The sequence below is a fragment of the Lycium barbarum genome, chromosome 11 (genome assembly GCF_019175385.1).
Source record: "Lycium barbarum isolate Lr01 chromosome 11, ASM1917538v2, whole genome shotgun sequence".
Classification (NCBI taxonomy): Eukaryota; Viridiplantae; Streptophyta; class Magnoliopsida; order Solanales; family Solanaceae; genus Lycium; species Lycium barbarum.
In genome coordinates this window covers 9,048,213-9,063,877 of record NC_083347.1, presented here as the reverse complement: position 1 = coordinate 9,063,877, position 15,665 = coordinate 9,048,213, and the positions used below count along the sequence as shown (strand labels likewise).

The following is a 15,665-nucleotide window of genomic DNA, read 5'->3' as shown; positions in this document are numbered from 1 at the left end:
TTTTTTGAGCTTATTTTAAGTACAAAATGACTTTAAGCTGACCAGCTAAACACTCAAAAAAGCTGAAAACAGCTTATAAGCAACTTATAAGCCAATCCAAACGGGCTCTTAGTTTATTGCTTAATTATTTTTAAATTCAAAAACAATAACTAATTATTAACTAATTAACTAATTTTGGTCCTAAAACTACCACTTGTCATACTCATATGGCGCCACTTGTCACAATCCTATTGCAAACTATCCTCTTTTTAATAATATATATAGATATATAGATTTATTTATTTCTCCAACTGCATGCCCCTTTGGTAATAAAATATTCTTCTATTGGTTGACATTAAAACCTCCATAAGTGGGTTTAATGATGTCAACAAAATTTGACAAAAATAGAGCACCGAATAAAAACGGTGGGTTGTCATTTCTATCTCCAGTTGTAAGTTCTTCTTTCTAACACAGACCCTAATCCCTTTTCCTTAATTTTACAACTTGTTTTTCCCCATTTGAACAATTTTACTAAGTTAATTATGCCTTTTAAGTTTTGGGGGTAAAAACAAAATTGTGTTTTGAAGTTGTTATGTTGAAGTACTCTGCTTTTGTGTGTTAATCATTAGAATTCTCGCTGTTTTTGAGGTTACTGAAGTAAATTCTATTTGCTCAATTGTTGTTTTTTAGAGGTATTGGGATGGAATTAATAAATTTGATTAGTTTTCCACATCATTAATGTTAAAGATCAAATTTTTATTACTGAATTTTGAGTTTTTTCAGTTATTGGAGTGGAACTGAATAATATTTTTTTTTGTTCTCCTCATCTTTAATGTTAAAGATCAAGTTTTTATTACTGAATTTTGAGTTTTTTCAGTTATTGGAGTGGAACTGAATAAATTTGATTCTTTTTCTCCATCATTAATGTTAAAGATCAAATTTTTATTACTGAATTTTGAGTTTTTTCAGTTATTGGAGTGGAACTGATTTTTTTTTTTTTTTTTGTTCTCCTCATCTTTAATGTTAAAGATCAAGTTTTTATTACTGAATTTTGAGTTTTATCAGTTATTGGAGTGGAACTGAATAAATTTGATTCTTTTTCTCCATCATTAATGTTAAAGATCACATTTTTATTACTGAATTTTGAGTTTTTTTCAGTTATTGGAATGTAACTGAATAAATTTTATTAGTTTTCCTCATCATTAATGTTAAAGATCACATTTTTATTACTGAATTTTGAGTTTTTTTCAGTTATTGGAATGTAACTGAATAAATTTGATTTGTTTTCCTCATCATTAATGTTAAAGATCACATTTTTATTACTGAATTTTTGAGTTTTTTTTTTTTCAGTTATTGGAATGGAACTGAATAAATTTGATTCTTTTTCTCCATCATTAATGTTAAAGATCACATTTTTATTACTGAATTTTGAGTTTTTTCAGTTATTGGAGTGGAACTGAATAAATTTGATAGACAACTTGTAAAATTTTTTTAAAACAATTTTATGAAGTTAATTATGCTTTTAAGTTTTGGAATAAAATAATTGTGTTTTGAAGTTGTTATGTTGAAGTACTCTGCTTTGTGTGTTATAATCATTAGAATTGTCACTGTTTTGAGGTTAATGAAGTAAAATATTATTTGCTGATTTTTTTTTTTTAGTTATTGGGATGGAATTAATAAATTTGATTAGTTTTCCACATCATTAATGTTACAGATCAAATTTTTATTGCTGAATTTTGAGTTTTCAGTTTGGGATGGAAGTCAAATAAAATTTATTTGCTGAATTGTTGGTTGTCAGTTTTTTTCTTCCTTTTTTAACATCTTTTCGAAGTTAATTATGCTTATAAGTTTTGAAAAAAACATTGTGTTTTGAAGTTGTTATGGTGAAATACTCTGCTTTTGTGTGTTAATCATTAGAATTCTCATTGTTTTGAGGCTAATCAAGTGAATTTTATTTGCTGAATTGTTGGTTTTTAGTTATTGGGACGGAATTAATAAATTTGATTTGTTTTCCCCATCATTAATGTTAAAGATCAATTTTTTATTACTGAATTTTGAGTTTTTTTTCAGTTATTGGAATGGAACTGAATAAATTTGATTCTTTTTCTCCATCTTTAATGTTAAAGATCAAAATTTTATTACTGAATTTTGAGTTTTCAGTTATTGGGATGGAAGTCGAAAAGACTTTTTGTTTTCTACGTGATCTGATTGTCCAAACCTCATTTTTTAACTTGTAAGCATTTTAAATCAATTGATTTTAGAATAAATCCTAAAACAAAATCAGTTATCCAAAATAGGCTTCAGTTTTATTCAGAGTGATAATTGAAGATTTTAGAAATGGAGTAGTGAAATCGGTTGTTGAGAATGGGAAATGAGGGTGAAGTGCCCTTTTTTTTTTTTTTTTTTTGTGTCGTGCGGCATTTTCCCATTCGATAAAATTACTAAATATAGAAATTTATTCTTTTTGGGACTGACTAAAAAGGAAATAGTGCCACATAAATTGGGACTAAGGGAGTGTAATTAATCATGTTGAGGATATAAACTCATTGTTTATGAAAAGCAATTGAAAAGAGAGTCTCACTGGATGATGTAAACTCTGTTAATGGACTTCAGACACAACTTGTCCCCAAGAGTGCATCATGCATGTTTTCTGTTTGTTCTTTTGAAATCTATATGTATTAATCAGTATGTCGCTACTAAGTTAATCATTTGTTTGAGCAGTTGCTAATTTTTCTTTCGGAGCTTATAAACACTAAGTTTTCAGACTAATTAGCTGCTGAATTGGTATTCTTCTATACTATTTTTATCTTCAGAGGGATAAATTCTTTTTGTTTGATGAATTGATGTCCTTTTGCTGCAGTGGTGTTGATAATATAGAGAGAGCGATTCATTGAGGTGATTGTCCATCATGGATTGCAACTGCTTTGATCCACAATGGCCCGCTGATGAGTTGTTAATGAGGTATCAGTACATTGCTGATTTTTTCATAGCGGTTGCTTATTTCTCCATCCCGATGGAGTTGGTATACTTTGTCCAGAAATCGGCTGTTTTTCCCTATCGATGGGTGCTCGTGCAATTTGGTGCTTTCATAATTCTCTGTGGAGCAACACATCTTATCAACTTATGGACATCTACCACCCATACGAGGACTGTGGCAATAGTGATGACTATCGCTAAGGTCTTTACTGCTGCGGTATCATGTGCAACTGCTGCCATGCTTGTGCACATTATTCCGGATCTATTAAGTGTCAAAACTAGGGAGCTCTTCTTGAAAAACAAAGCGGCGGAGCTTGATCGTGAAATGGGTCTTATTCGGACACAGGAGGAGACAGGTAGATATGTTAGAATGCTAACGCATGAAATTAGAAGTACTCTGGATAGACATACTATTTTGAAGACTACACTTGTTGAACTTGGAAGAGCATTGGGACTGGAAGAGTGTGCATTGTGGATGCCAACTCGAACTGGACTGGAGCTTCAACTTTCTTATACTCTACATCATCAAAATCCAGTTGGATTTACAGTACCAACACAACTTCCTGTAATTAATCAAGTTTTCAGTACAAATCGTGCTGTTAAAATTTCACCAAATTCTCCCGTTGCAAGGCTTCGACCTGCCGAGAAGTACATGCCAGGTGAGGTGGTTGCTGTTAGGGTCCCACTTCTGCATCTCTCAAATTTTCAGATTAACGATTGGCCTGAACTTTCTACGAAGCGCTATGCTTTGATGGTTTTGATGCTTCCTTCCGATAGTGCAAGACAATGGCATGTCCATGAATTGGAGCTTGTTGAAGTGGTAGCTGATCAGGTTTGAATTCTTTTATATATGATATAATATCTGATAGCTTCCCTTTTTTACCTCGATGATGTTCAAATGCTAGAGTTTGGTGTTGAAAGTATATATTACTTGGGGCCTGTTTGGAAAGCCACCCAGGTAATTGGAATTAGGTGTAATTACACAGTTTGACCTGTTTGTTTGATCAGGTAATTACACAGTTAAGTGGGAATTGGGTTTGGGTGCAATTGAGAGGGTGTAATTACACTCTCCAATTCTCAAGGGGGCTGAGAATTGAGTGTAATTACAGGGTTACCTTTTAGTTTATTTCTTTTTAATTTTATTTTAATTTATTTTCTATTATTTATTTTATTTTTTATTTCTATTATTTATTTTATTTTAATTTCTTCTCTTTTCTGATTTATTTTTTATTTCTATTATTTAATTACTTTTTTATTTTTACTTTTTAATTATTTTTATTTTTTAAAATATATATTTCTTTTTATAGTATTTATATTTCATTTCCTTTCTTCTCATTCCCAACCTTTACTTCTTGTGGTTCCATGTAATTGCTCGTATTTTTTTTAGTTTTTTATTTTATTCATTTAGCATAACCCTGTTAATATTCTAATTTTTGAAACTACATCTCTTAATATTAGAAAGAATGAGTCATTAACAAACTTGACATATAATAAATGACGTTATTAAAGTAGAATTTTGTTATGCATGAGGTTATAGACTTATATTTTCCCTTTCTTTTGAATTATAGGAGTATTTACTTATATTACGTTGAAACTTGCTTATGTAACGTTGGAATTTGACATAAGAGTATTATGTTAAATTTTTTTTCTTTTCGATTTTGAATTTGGGTTATATTTTCAATTTTAAAAATATTTGCTTTAGTACTATTGACTTGTTATTTCACATTGCATGCTATTTATTTTTCACTTACAGTTGATAGAATTTTGTCAAACATTTGAATAATGTTATGGCATTATATTTATAAATATTCTTTTTTTGTCAAACATCCAATCCCATGATGTTCTCACAAAAAAAGTATGCTTTTAAGTTTTATAATCAATTAAAATTAAAATATTATTAATTTGAAATTATATATCAATTATTTTTTACAATATTAGTTACAAATATATGATTATTAATTGACATATTTTCAAGAAACAATGTATTATTAAATAACTAATTTAATATCATTTATAAAGGCACATATTTTTGAAATATTAATTTTAAATTTTTTATAACCAAATGTTATTTTTAAATTAAACTAACTGTGTAATTACACTTGTGCAACCAAACAGCACGCTTGTAATTACATTATGACAAACAAACAGGTCATTATAATTATAATACTGTGTAATTACTAGGCTGTGTAATTACTAGGGTAGTAATTACACCAATTCCAATTACCAGGTGGCTTTCCAAACAGACTTAATCATTATTAGAACAGCTGCAGAACCAGTCTCTATGAGACAACTATATTGATGCAATTTCATATGCACCGATTATCTTCATAAAATTATCCCCCTTGATTTACATCATTTGATAAATGCTTGGACTGAATTTTTGATCTGGTCCAAGAATAGTTGAATATCATCCATGTCCTTTGTGAAATAGACTGTATCAATAAAGCCAAACTTCAAATTCCGATGGAATGCGACCAGAATTAACTGCTAAATTATGATGAAAGCGATCAGTATGGAAATGAAAATAATGAAAGCGAGAAAGCCATGATAAAACAACCTAAAAAAGGGGCATTAGCTACCACTGATAAATAAGATACTTGCAGTACAAGAAACAACAGATAGTAGCACAAATCAAAGGACAAGAAACTAGAGAGCAAAACTGCTACTACTAGTACAAAAAGGATAAGTGGGACTATCTACTAACCTCCTACCCTAATATGAATCCTTCATAACTTCCTATCTAAGGTCATGTCCTTGGTAAGCTGGAACTGCGCCATGTCCTGCTTATTTATGCAAAAAATAAGCTTCAAAGTAAAATGAACCGGAGGGGGTACTTTATTAATGTACTTTAATTATTGTTTATTAATATCCTTATAATATCATTATTAGGTAAATTTGTGTAAGGAATCTAAACCAAGGTTATAAATATTGTCGTATAAACTTGAAGTCATTGAAATTTTTTGTTGTATCGGAGGCTTCTATAAGATGAAAAAATGTGTTTTGCAAAAGCTCTTGCCACATGAAATTATGAGTGCAATTAAAACGTATTAAATATTAAAATAGATTTATTTTTATCTATAACTAAGAAATTACATGCTCACAAATTCATAAAAAGGCCAATGTTTTTCCATTCATGATCTTCGTCGAATTGTAATTCACTACTAGAAATAGAGGTTTTTCTCACCGACATTCAGTGGGAAATTTGTGCTACAAAACACGATTTTCCCACCTTGTTCCCACCGAACTAGCTCACTGGGGAAAGTGCATGGTGAGAAACAAGTTCCCATTGAAACGCCGGAGAACTTTCTAATTTTTCCGTGTGAAAACATTCCTATCTAAGTTTTTCCCACCGACATTCAGTGGAATAGCCATCGAGCATTCTTCTGGGAAAAATTCAGTGGAAAAATAGTAACTTTTTAGTAGTGATTATTTACATATTTTAGTATCATGTTATTTTGTATTATAAAATATCGAATTACTTGCGGTCCTTTGGTATTTTTTTAATTCTCCAGTCAAACCTCCTTCCTCATAATTTTTTTTTTTTAATTTAAAAATATCCAATTATGTGATTAAGAACTTTAATAATTATGAAGACTTATTAACAAGACATGTTTAACGTGCCATACAAATTATACTTCTTTATTTAAAATTACTACTTTTATATCTTGAGTAAGCCCGGGACTCATGAAACTAGTATTAACTGAAAAAAAATAAAAATCGAGTGGGGATTATTTAATGCCATAGCAGATTTTGTTTTGGAAGGCCAGTACCTGTCCTGCTCTTTTGCTTCCATGACTATTATGCTTTATTAGATTTCGCTCTACATTGGTTTTAGGATCTAGGGTACAAACAAACTAGGACTTACATCTGTGATTCGATTTCATTATTCATATGCATGCTGTAGACTAAATATCTAGTATTGAGTAGTACTTTGTGTACTATATACTACATATAAAGTGAAAAGAAGCTAGGGGAAAAAATTAAGTATGTGCATAAGAGAAAAGACAGGATTATATACCATTGAGATTTCTTCAGAAGGAGTTTTTTCTGAGGAGCAGTTCTCCACCCCTCATTTTTCTCCAGCACCCCACTGGTCCTATTATTGCGAGAAAATAAATGAAAAAAGAAACTAAATGAAAACCTTTAGCATTTTAGCTGTGAATTTCCACGATAGAACAGAAATTTGTGGAGTGATTGTAGTTTCCTTGTTAAAGTGGATAAATTCAGGATAAATTCAAACTTCCAGTAGACTATGATTAATAAGTTAACTAGGGCTCAAATGAGAGCAGCTCATGCCCGTGGCACTTGAATGTGACCAGATGGATTTACTTTTTCTATATGTTGTCAATTCAGGTAGCTGTTGCTCTCTCACATGCTGCCATCTTGGAGGAATCAATGAGGGCTCGGGATCTTCTTATGGAGCAGAATGTGGCTCTTGATCTGGCAAGAAGAGAAGCAGAAATGGCTGTTCGTGCGCGTAATGATTTCCTGTCTGTTATGAATCATGAAATGAGAACTCCCATGCATGCAATAATTGCACTTTCATCTTTGCTGCAAGAAAGTGAGCTGACACTGGAGCAGCGTCTGATGGTGGAAACAATCCTTAAGAGCAGCAACCTTTTAGCAACCCTTATCAATGATGTCTTGGATCTTTCAAGGCTAGAGGATGGAAGCCTTCAACTAGACGTTGGGACTTTCAATCTTCATGCTCTCTTCAGAGAGGTAAGCCTAACATTTCTGTTTACTTGCAAGTTCTATAATATTTGAGTAACAGAACAATGAAAAGAGGTTCTAGATCTGTTAAATACATTACTTTTGAGTTTCGGTTTTTTCATCATGTTATGCTGGAAACTATTCACTGATTCAGGTGTCTGCTTATTGATTTAGGTCCTTAACTTAATCAAGCCTATTGCATATGTGAAAAAGCTGTTTGTTACGCTTAGTTTATCTTCAGATTTGCCGGAATTTGCTATTGGAGATGAGAAACGGCTTATGCAAATTCTTCTAAATGTTGTTGGTAATGCTGTAAAATTCTCAAAAGAAGGCAGTGTGTCAATTTCTGCTGTTGCTGCAAAACCAGAATCTTTAAAAGATCCTCCCAAGTTGTTTCCTGTGCAAAGTGAGAATCACTTCTATTTACGTGTGCAGGTATGTTTATAGGTTTATTTTCATGCTTGATATTTAATATTTGCAGTTTCAATAGTAGTTGCTCTGTAAAATATCTTGGGTAGTGATTTCACTGCTACTTTTTCCCTGTTATGTAGGTAAAAGATACAGGATCAGGCATTAGTCCTCAGGATATCCCCAAGCTGTTCTGTAAATTTGCGGAAAACCAGACACTAGCAACTAAAAATTCCGGTGGCACTGGGCTTGGCCTTGCAATTTGTAAGAGGTATCTCACTTCATTGGTGTTTGTTTTGAATGCGGTTTTCAGTTTGCCAAGACAACTGGAGAACTGCTCAAGATTGAATTTTTTTTTCTTTACTGATGCACATTCCTTGGAGAATTTGTTCACACTTACAGCAGTTTTTATTTATCTGACTTATTGTTCCAATGGCCTGGATCAGGTTTGTTAATCTTATGGAAGGACATATTTGGATTGAAAGTGAAGGTCTCGGCAAGGGGTCTACTGCTATATTTATAGTTAAACTTGGCATTCCTGGCCGCTCAAATGAGTCTAAGCTTCCCTTTATGCCCAGATTGCCTGCAAATCACATGCCGATGGCTTTTAAAGGACTAAAGGTCTTGGTTATGGATGATAATGGGTGAGTGCTCATACTACCTTTTTATTTTAGACCTCTTATTTGTCCTGCATTTTGATGACTTGATCTGGCCAATGATTCTAATTTTGCTATGTGTTGGTCTATATTTACGTGAGACTAAACATGTACAAGCTGAACAAAGTGGTAGTTGTTGGACATCACTTTGGAACAAGGACCCTGACCCTCTATTAAATGTCTATGGAAGTTAAAGTCTAATAACTTCATGCGTGGTGGATTGTGCTAGACTTAGATATATTAGGAGTACAATCTTAGATATTAGTGTTGGCTCTTCATGTCCTTTGGAAAAGAAGCACAGCAGGTGAAGAAAGATGGTCTTAATTAAAGTTGCATGAATGGAGAAGAGGAACATGTTAGCACATCATTGGGGCTCACATCATTGTCTCGAACCTATGAGTATAGGAAGTATTGTGGCCAAACCCACTTAAATCATTTTCCATCCAATTACATGGATGCACGGTGAGAAGACACAGGATAAAGTGGCACGTTCTTTAGGTATATCTTTTACAAGTGAGCATACATATAAACAAAAGAAGCACAAAGATAACCATCAGGATCTTGCCAGTGTTCCAATTTCCATATCCAGGAACCTTCCTAAACCTCAGTTCCTACCTGCTCTAACCTGAGAGGTAACTGGCAAAATCTTAGAGGCTTTCCACATCTTAGACATTTTACATGTTGCACCAGAAGGCTGAGAGAGACAAGACATTGGACTTCAGCTTGTGTGTGTTCTCTCTTTTGCCTTCAAAACAGTTAAGGTTCCTTTCTTTCAAATGACTCACCAAATGCTGGCTGGTATGGTTTTCCAGATTTCCATCCTGCCTTTTCTAACTCCTTTCCCTATCCAGCCTCTTCTTTGGAGCTTATGTTGTGTCAAAATAGCCTCGTGTGCAATCTAGCAGAAATATACCTCATGTTCTTTGGGTATGTGATACAATTTCCAATTTTTGTATTCATCAATATACATATCACATTGAGTACTAGAATTACAAAATATTTGTAAATTACGGATCTTTATTCGGGTTTCAACGTTGTTAATTACTGATTCAGAAAATTAGGTTTTTTGGTTCGGCCAGCAACCTCCCTGTGGCCCCCCAGGTAAGTTTTCTCTTTCTCTCTCCTAGGGTTTGTGACAGCCCTATACCCACCCCCACTCCTCTTCTATCTTCCTTTTCTTCTTTTCTCTTCTCTCCTCTCCTTCTCTCTGGTCCGACAAATTCAAGCTCCCCGGTGTGAACAGTATTTCCGGCGTGAACAGTGCTTTCCGGCGTGAACAGGTTCTAGCTAACTGGAGTTGGTACCTCTGGTTTTTTTTAATTTTATTTTTAAGTCTCTGTATTTTAGCCTTGCTGCTAATTTGCATTCTTGCATTACTTGTTTCGTTCTTGTCGTAGTAGTTACACTTTCATCTAGATTAGCACTTACTTGTGTTTTAGTATTGATTACTGTCTGGTCGAGTAGTTTATATTTGCTTTACTGGCTTTGGTAGACGATGGTGGACTAGGGTCATGTTCTCGGATAGGGGTAAGGATTAGAGGGGGTAGGTGGGTTAAGGGAGTCTCTAGTCTGCGAGTAGGGTCTTGGAATATTGGGACTCTAACGGGGAAGTCCATCGAACTAGTTAAGATTCTTAAGAAGAGGAGGATCAATATAGCTTGTGTCCAGGAGACTAAATGGGTAGGATCCAAGGCTCAAGATGTGGATGAGTATAAGTTATGGTTCTCAGGTAGGTCGAGGGATAGGAATGGGGTAGGCATTTTAGTAGATAATGACTTACGAGAACAGGTGGTAGGGGTTAAGAGAGTCAGCGATAGGTTGATGACGATTAAGCTGGTTGTTGGAGGGTCTATTTTGCACATTATTAGTGCTTACGCGCCGCAAGCGGGCTTGGGCGAGGAGGAGAAAAGACGTTTTTGGGAGGATTTGGACGAGATGATGGGAAGTATACCGTCCACTGAGAAGCTATTCATCGGAGGAGATTTCAATGGGCACATTGGGTCAATTTCAGGGGGATATGACGATGTGCATGGAGGTTGTGGTTTCGGGGACAGGAATGGAGGAGGAGTTGCACTATTGGATTTTGCAAAAGCCTTTGGGCTGATGGTGGCCAATTCGAGTTTCCCGAAGAAGGAGGAGCACTTGATAACCTTTCGTAGTTCGGTGGCTAAGACGCAGATAGACTTTTTACTCCTTAGGAAGGATGATAAAAGTCTTTGTAAAGACTGCAAGGTGATCCCGAGTGAGAATTTAACGACCCAGCATAAGCTCTTGGTGATGGATTTGGAAATCAAGATGAAGAAGAGAAAGAGGATCGTGGATGACAGGCCTAGGATCAAATGGGGGAGTTTGATCATGACGGGTGCGCTGGAGATGGGGGAGAAGCTGAGATCTATGGGAGCCTGGGAGAGTAGTGGGGAGGCGACCAATATGTGGGATAGGACGGCCAGTTGCATTAGGGAAGTAGCTAGAGAGGTGCTGGGGGTCTCGAAGGGTAGCCGTGGTCGGCACCGAGGGGACTGGTGGTGGAATGGAGGAGTTCAAGAGAAGGTGGAAGCAAAAAAGGTGGCGTATGCGAAGTTGGTAGACAGCAAGGATGATGAAGAGAGGCGAACGAATAGGGGATTGTACAAGATGGCGAGGAGGGAGGCAAAGTTAGCGGTTACGGCGGCAAAGACGGCAGCTTTTGAACGGCATATGCAGAACTAGAGGACAAAGGCGGGGATAAGAAGTTGTACAGACTAGCCAAGGCGAAGGAGAGGAAGGCGCGTGACTTGGATCAGGTGAAGTGCATCAAGGACGAGGATGGTAGGGTACTAGTGGAGGACGCTCGCATTAGACGGAGATGGCAGTCATACTTCCACAAACTCTTAAACGATGAAGGGGACAGAGATATTGTGTTGGGAGATTTGGAGTACTCCGAAAGGTGTCGTGATTTTGGATATTGTAGGAATATAAAGGTTGAAGAAGTTAAGGGTGTTGTTCGTAGGATGAGTAGGGGAAGAGCGACCGGGCCCGATGAGATTCTGGGGGAATTTTGGAAGACTGCAGGCACGGCAGGTTTAGAATGGTTGACTCGACTCTTTAATGTCATCTTTAAGACGACTAAGATGCCCGAAGAGTGGCGATGCAGTACAATGATTCCATTGTACAAGAACAAGGGCGACATTCAAAGTTGCAACAATTACAGAGGGATCAAGCTGCTAAGCCACACTATGAAAGTGTGGGAAAGGGTGGTGGAGATGAGGGTGAGGAGAGGCGTGTCTATCTCAGAGAACCAGTTCGGATTCATGCCGGGGCGCTCTACTATAGAAGCTATTCATCTTGTACGGAGACTGGTGGAACAATATAGGGAGAGGAAGAGGGACTTGCACATGGTATTCATCGACCTAGAAAAGGCATACGACAAAGTGCCGAGAGAGGTGCTATGGAGATGCTTGGAGGCTAAAGGTGTACCTGTGGCGTACATTAGGGCGATTAAGGACATGTATGATGGGGCCAAAACCAAGGTAAGGACTTTGGGAGGAGACTTAGAGTACTTCCCAGTGGTGATGGGGCTGCATCGGGGATCAGCTCTTAGCCCATTTTTATTCTCCTTGGTGATCGATGGATTGACGCGGCAGATTCAAGGTGAGGTGCCATGGTGTATGTTATTTGCGGATGACATAGTCCTGATTGACGAGTCTCGCAGTGGGGTTAACGCTAAGTTGGAGGTTTGGAGACAAACTCTGGAGTCCAAAGGGTTCAAGTTGAGTGGGAACAAGACAGAGTACTTGGAGTGCAAGTTCAGTGATATAGTACATGAGGCCGACGTGGAAGTGAAGCTTGGCACCCAGGTCATTCAGAAGAAAGATAGTTTCAAGTATCTTGGGTCTATTATACAAGGAAATGGGGAGATTGATGATGACGTCACACATCGTATTGGTGCGGGATGGATGAAATGGAGGCTTGCCTCCGGAGTGTTGTGTGACAAGAAGGTGCCACCGAAACTCAAAGGCAAGTTCTACAAAGTGGTGGTTAGACCAGCTATGTTGTATGGGGCGGAGTGTTGGCCAGTCAAGAAAACTCATGTTCAGAAGATGAAAGTGGCGGAAATGAGAATGCTGCGGTGGATGTGTGGGCACACTAGGAGTGATAGGATTAGGAATGAAGTCATCCGAGACAAGGTGGGAATAGCCTCAGTGTAAGACAAGATGCGGGGAGCGAGGCTGAGATGGTTTGGGCATGTGATGCGGAGAGCTGAAAATGCCCCAGTGCGGAGGTGCGAGAGGTTGGCCAGCGACGGTTTCAGAAGAGGTAGAGGTAGGCCGAAGAAGTATTGGGGGGAAGTGATTAGAAAGGACATGGCGCATTTCCTGCTTACAGAGGACATGACCTTAGATAGGAGGGTATAGAGGAATCATATTAGGGTAGAAGGATAGTAGGTAGTCGCGTTTATCCTCCCTTAAGAGTAGTTATGTTGTTCTATAGTTTCTTGTATCTTGATTTCTGCGAGTATCTGTTGGTTTCGAATGATTTATTTACTTCCATTGTTTCATTTTCATAGTTATCTATAGCAGTTGATACTCCTTTTACCATGACTTTCTTGTTTTGTTATTTCTTGTTTTCATATTGTTTTCGATACGCTTGATCATATCTAACCTTTTGTCTTTTCCTCTCTTTTTCTCCTCTCTTGAGCCGAGGGTCTTTCGGAAACAGCCGCCCTACCTTTCAAGGTGGGGGTTAGGTCTGCGTACACTCTACCCTCCCCAGACCCCACATAGTGGGATTATACTGGGTTTGTTGTTGTTGTTCTTTGGGTATGTATTTGTTTACAGGGATGCTCCGGCACATCAATTAACACCTTAATAAGTTATCTACTTTCTCTACTGTTAAGATAGTAATGGTCATATATTTTCTTTGAAAATAACTTCTGGATGGGAAAAAAATAGAACAGCTTATCAATTGTCCTTGTCATACATGAAAACCCTTTTAAAATCAGACAGCATGCTCTGCTTCTGTTTCCTCCCCTCCCCCCAACCCACAGCCAAAAGAGGTTCGGAATCGGTAAGCAAAGTGAGTCCAAGGCAGGGATGATAAAACAAAAGGCTATCTTTCCTAAAAAGTTCATTTAACTATTTCCTGCAAAAAGCATTATTATTTGGTTCTGGTTCCACTAACTGCTGAAGTTTGGTCTTCAGTGCATGGTTCATTAGCTTGTTAATTATTTCTTGATTCGTAGTAATTAAATGCATGAAGTGTCGTCATGTGTTGGTAGCAAAACTGGATAAGAAGTACATTGTAGGTCTTATCAATCTAATAGGAAAGTTGAAGGAGGTTTTAAGAAAATAGAGGAAAGCGGAAGGAGGTCATTATTTATTAAAAAAAAAAGGGGGGGGGGGGGGGGGGGGGGGAAGAAGAAAGCAAAGCAGGAGGAAAGATTGGAATGCAAACCTCTATCTGTGGGAGCCTATTCCTGAGAAGAATATACCTTGAGCGGTCAAATATTTTTATTGAGCATGACTGTTTAAAGAATTTTAGAAGTAATTTAAACTTTAAGAAAATGTGATTTACAGTAAACTTTCATGTGGTTGTCAAATTTCCTTGTTATAAAGGATTAAGAAACAAATATATGCAAGTCATTCTTTTACTTCGTGACGAAGGGATTAATAAATATTAGATATAGACGTCTCTTAGAGCAAAGGTACAGAGGATTCTTGTTTATCAAACAAAAAAGTTAATTGAGGATTCCCTTTTTACTTTTTTGATAAATGTAATATTTTTCGAAAAGGATGTTTACGACTGGTAACGATTGAAAAGATTAAGTTGATGCAAATTTTGAAACTTCTTCATGCAGGTTTAGTAGGATGGTAACCAAGAGTCTGCTAGTGCACCTAGGGTGCGATGTAACAACTGTTGGTTCTGGTGATGAGTGCTTGAGAGTTCTTAGTCAGGAACACAAAGTAATATTCATGGACGTGAGGATACCAGGTATAGACTGTTATGAAGTTGCTGTAAAGATACATGAGAAATTTGGGAAACGTCACGACAGGCCACTGATTGTGGCAGTAACGGGGAACACTGACCGAGTGACAAAAGACAACTGCCTGAGAGTTGGCATGGATGGAGTTATTCTGAAACCTGTTTCAGTTGACAAAATGAGAAGTGTTTTATCCGAGCTTTTAGAGCATGGAGTTGTTCGTCAATCCCAGTGAAAGAGTAAATGTTTGTCAAGACCTGATACGCTCAAATGCAAGAGTGTTGTTGTAAATGCATTTCTCGGCTTTTGGGCAAAATGAAGAGTTGTTCACAATGATGGCGCAATATGCTAATTGCAGGTTCAAATATATTGTAGAAATTAAAGTGGTTTCACGATGATGTAATTGTCAATAGAACTGTATAAAGAATTAGTTAGTTCTACATCTGTGAATATGAAGGAGAAGGGGTTAGTGTTTCCTGGAAGGTTGGAGCAAGCATGTTTAATCCTCTCTTCTTTTTGGGGGTGCTAAAATAATTGAAAACATTTGTATAAATGTATATGACATGTATGACCTTAGCCTGAAAATTGGAGCAAAAGTTGAGTTTCGTTTTGCTCATAAACTGGTATCTTTAAGAAGGATCAAATTAAGGATATTACGTAGCTATGACGTTATGATGGAATGAAATTGATTACATAACTTGGCATGATGTCAAGTAATACTAGTACCAATTAGTTACGTGTATGATTATCCACGTAATTCACGAAGGTCCACAAATATTCCTCATGCCTACCTTCAGCAGTTTGTTAAAAGCTGGACTCTTAAATTTGACTGCGTACAATATTGACTATACACGACGAAAAGAAATGAGTAAAGCTGAGGGAAATAATACTTGAGATAATTATTATAATTAAGTTTTCCTCGTTATATTTAGAGTTCGTTGCATTTTGCACCCTTAATGTGTGCATCTTTTTTA

The 15,665-nt window shown here is 36.5% G+C and overlaps 1 protein-coding gene across 5 annotated transcripts; it reads left to right on the top strand.

The window, feature by feature from the left end:
* Window positions 1-282: 282 nt before the first annotated feature.
* LOC132616937 (ethylene receptor) lies at window positions 283-15,311 on the top strand. 5 transcript variants are annotated; one of them, XM_060331716.1, is made up of 7 exons: window positions 283-430; window positions 2,840-3,787; window positions 7,309-7,677; window positions 7,843-8,103; window positions 8,220-8,347; window positions 8,523-8,720; window positions 14,569-15,311. In XM_060331716.1, exons 2-7 carry the CDS (start codon window positions 2,888-2,890, stop codon window positions 14,924-14,926), a joined length of 2,214 nt encoding a protein of 737 aa, XP_060187699.1. In that variant the 5' UTR covers window positions 283-430; window positions 2,840-2,887; the 3' UTR covers window positions 14,927-15,311. The 5 variants fall into 5 exon arrangements, with proteins under 5 accessions (XP_060187699.1, XP_060187702.1, XP_060187701.1 ...); XM_060331719.1 differs by having other exon boundaries at window positions 373-404; XM_060331718.1 differs by lacking the exon at window positions 283-430 and adding an exon at window positions 437-627.
* The last annotated feature ends 354 nt before the right edge of the window (window positions 15,312-15,665 follow it).

What these genes read in the sequence shown, in the direction of transcription:
- LOC132616937 (XM_060331716.1), top strand. Translation starts at nt 2,888, where the DNA reads ATGGATTGCAACTGCTTTGATCCACAATGGCCCGCTGATGAGTTGTTA. An exon ending in GGCCTTGCAATTTGTAAGAG is followed by an intron (nt 8,348 to 8,522) that starts GTATCTCACTTC and finishes GGCCTGGATCAG; the next exon opens with GTTTGTTAATCTTATGGAAG. An exon ending in TTGGTTATGGATGATAATGG is followed by an intron (nt 8,721 to 14,568) that starts GTGAGTGCTCAT and finishes TTCTTCATGCAG; the next exon opens with GTTTAGTAGGATGGTAACCA.